This window comes from Watersipora subatra, chromosome 9 (genome assembly GCF_963576615.1).
Source record: "Watersipora subatra chromosome 9, tzWatSuba1.1, whole genome shotgun sequence".
Lineage (NCBI taxonomy): Eukaryota > Metazoa > Bryozoa > Gymnolaemata > Cheilostomatida > Watersiporidae > Watersipora > Watersipora subatra.
The window spans coordinates 38,284,134-38,286,490 of NC_088716.1; the positions used below are offsets into that span (position 1 = coordinate 38,284,134).

Below are 2,357 nucleotides of genomic sequence, written 5' to 3' on the forward strand. Positions count from 1 at the left end.
GTCTCTCCATCTCGTCGTAAAGATTGCTATGCTATTTGGAAACTATGGTTAGTCCTTTTGCAGGCTTAATGCCCTTAATATTATCCTTCTGTTTAATAATTGTGGATATTATGGATGTATTTCTGTCATATTGGCAAGCCAGCTCAATCACGCGTACACCTTTCTTATATTTTCCAATAATTTCACGTTTAATATCCATTCTTATCATTTGCTTTTTCTTTGCATTATCCATCATTGTACCGGTTAACTTTCAGTTTACGCACAATATATTTAATTCACATATATCTGCACTGAAAAATGCACACAAAAAACACGATGCAAAAGTATAACCTGAGCAGTAGAAGAATACAGAGTGATGCTGTTCTTTTGGTCACCTCTTTAAAATCACTATATAAAGCTAAAAGCTTCACCTTTTGTAACGTAGTTTTCATAGTTAATATTTTTAAACGCCAAACAATAGTTATCAATACTGTGATATGAGATACTATTTCTTCTGTAAACAACTCTGTACAAAAATTTTAACAATTATATACGTCAAAAACTGGAAGCTATATCGGCTATCAATTTTGTAGTACTATCAATTCTCAGGCCAATTTTCTGCTATTAGTTATGTTACCAATGTTCACAGTCTTTTACAGTACAATAAAATAATCATAACTATAGAAAATATAGATGTAAACAAAATATTACCATAATGTTCTTGAGATCCAACTTTAACTACATTTCTTTAAAATAAAATTTCTTATAGGTGAAGCCTCATCAGTGTCTGATGTACAGCTTATAGGTGCCTCATCAGTGTCTGATGTACAGCTTTCAATGCAGGCAAGCAAAACTTTTGAAGTATTTACACGACTAAAAAGAAATACGACTTCTGAAAATGCAAAAACAAAGAAATCATAAATTTGTGTAAGATTCATGGAATTTTTAAGACAAAACGCAAATATTTCACTTGCACAATTGTCTGACAGCACACATATATGTCATTTGTATAATTGTCTGACAGCACATTTATACGTCACTTGTATAATTGTCTGACAGCACACATATATGTCACTTGTATAATTTTTTGATCATGCCTGCTCTGCTATTTTATGATGGATAAAATGGAAAAAGTTGCAGATAAAAACGAAAGTATATAATTTTGTTACTAATTGATACAAAATTATAAATATTTCATATGACTGCAATGCATAAAATATAATGAAATATTAATAAGCCTAGTAACACTGCACAAAATTTTAAAAATCAGGTTACATCAAGGTAAGTTCTGACAATATAATCATTCTAAACACACAGTACTTTTTAGTCATGCTTTCAATGATTGGTTGATTGAGTTTACTATTCAACCTTTGAATGCCAAGTTTTACGTTATGAACAATGTTTTATTCAAATAATTCTACCTGAATAACCACAAACCTGAGCAGGTGATTTTGCAAACAGAACATATAAAGACTACATAATAGTGTTAATACAGGTGTTTAATATAACGTGTCAATGTCTTGAGCACTTTACTCTCCAGTTGCGCTCATGGTCTTTAATATACGGCGTGTTTCTGAATACTTTAAACACAATAAGATCTCCACTTCGACCATTATTCATGTTTCCCATGTAAACAGCAAGATAAGCGTATGGAGACTTTGTTATATGTATGTACTTTTGGAGCTGTTCATTTACCTTGGTAGAAGGATGTAGAGTCCGACTATTTTCATGAAACACTAGTGGTAAAGCCTTGCGTCCTGGTACATAATCACGGATTGTCATTCCTGGGTGGAAAGAAATATTTTTTATCTCCACGGGAATAATATTTTTGCCTTCTTTTACCATACCGTCTGGACGTATGCGCCTCCATTGAGGCGCAGGTACCTTAGAATACGCTTCAATCGAAGTCTCTAATTTCTCTTCTACCTTTTGTCTGATAAGCTCTCCTATCTCTCTGCCAGGTGCAGTGATTTTACAAACGCGGCGATTAGCACCTACCTAAAAAAAAGATTGAAAGATTACATTTGCTCGGTCAATTTGCAATAAATTTGACAGTAAAACACCAAAAGAATATAATAGTATATTACCGCTAACTCATTTCTCGCCTTTAGGTGAACTTGTCCTTCAAAATACTACAAGAAAAGTATAAATTTGAGTTTTTCAACGCCTTTGCAATAATTTAGTAAAATTTCTACTGCAAAACATAGTTTAGCTATTACAACCTTGCATCTACTCACCATTTGAAAACATCCCATGGCTTGTTCTCTTTATCAAAGCTGATAAAACCAGGTAAAAAGTAAATTACTAGACAAGATTGTCTCAAATCTAGCACTGCCTGCACTAGAAGTTGCCAAAGATGAATGCTAGTAGCACTACTT

The 2,357-nt window shown here is 32.8% G+C and overlaps 1 protein-coding gene across 1 annotated transcript; it reads right to left on the reverse strand.

The window, feature by feature from the left end:
- Positions 1-308: 308 nt before the first annotated feature.
- On the reverse strand, positions 309-2,357 carry LOC137404378 (uncharacterized). Its single transcript, XM_068090577.1, has 3 exons — positions 2,217-2,357; positions 2,067-2,111; positions 309-1,977 (listed from the first exon to the last, which is right to left on the reverse strand). The coding sequence occupies exons 1-3, from the start codon at positions 2,232-2,234 to the stop codon at positions 1,492-1,494; spliced, it is 549 nt and encodes a 182-aa protein (XP_067946678.1). The 5' UTR covers positions 2,235-2,357; the 3' UTR covers positions 309-1,491.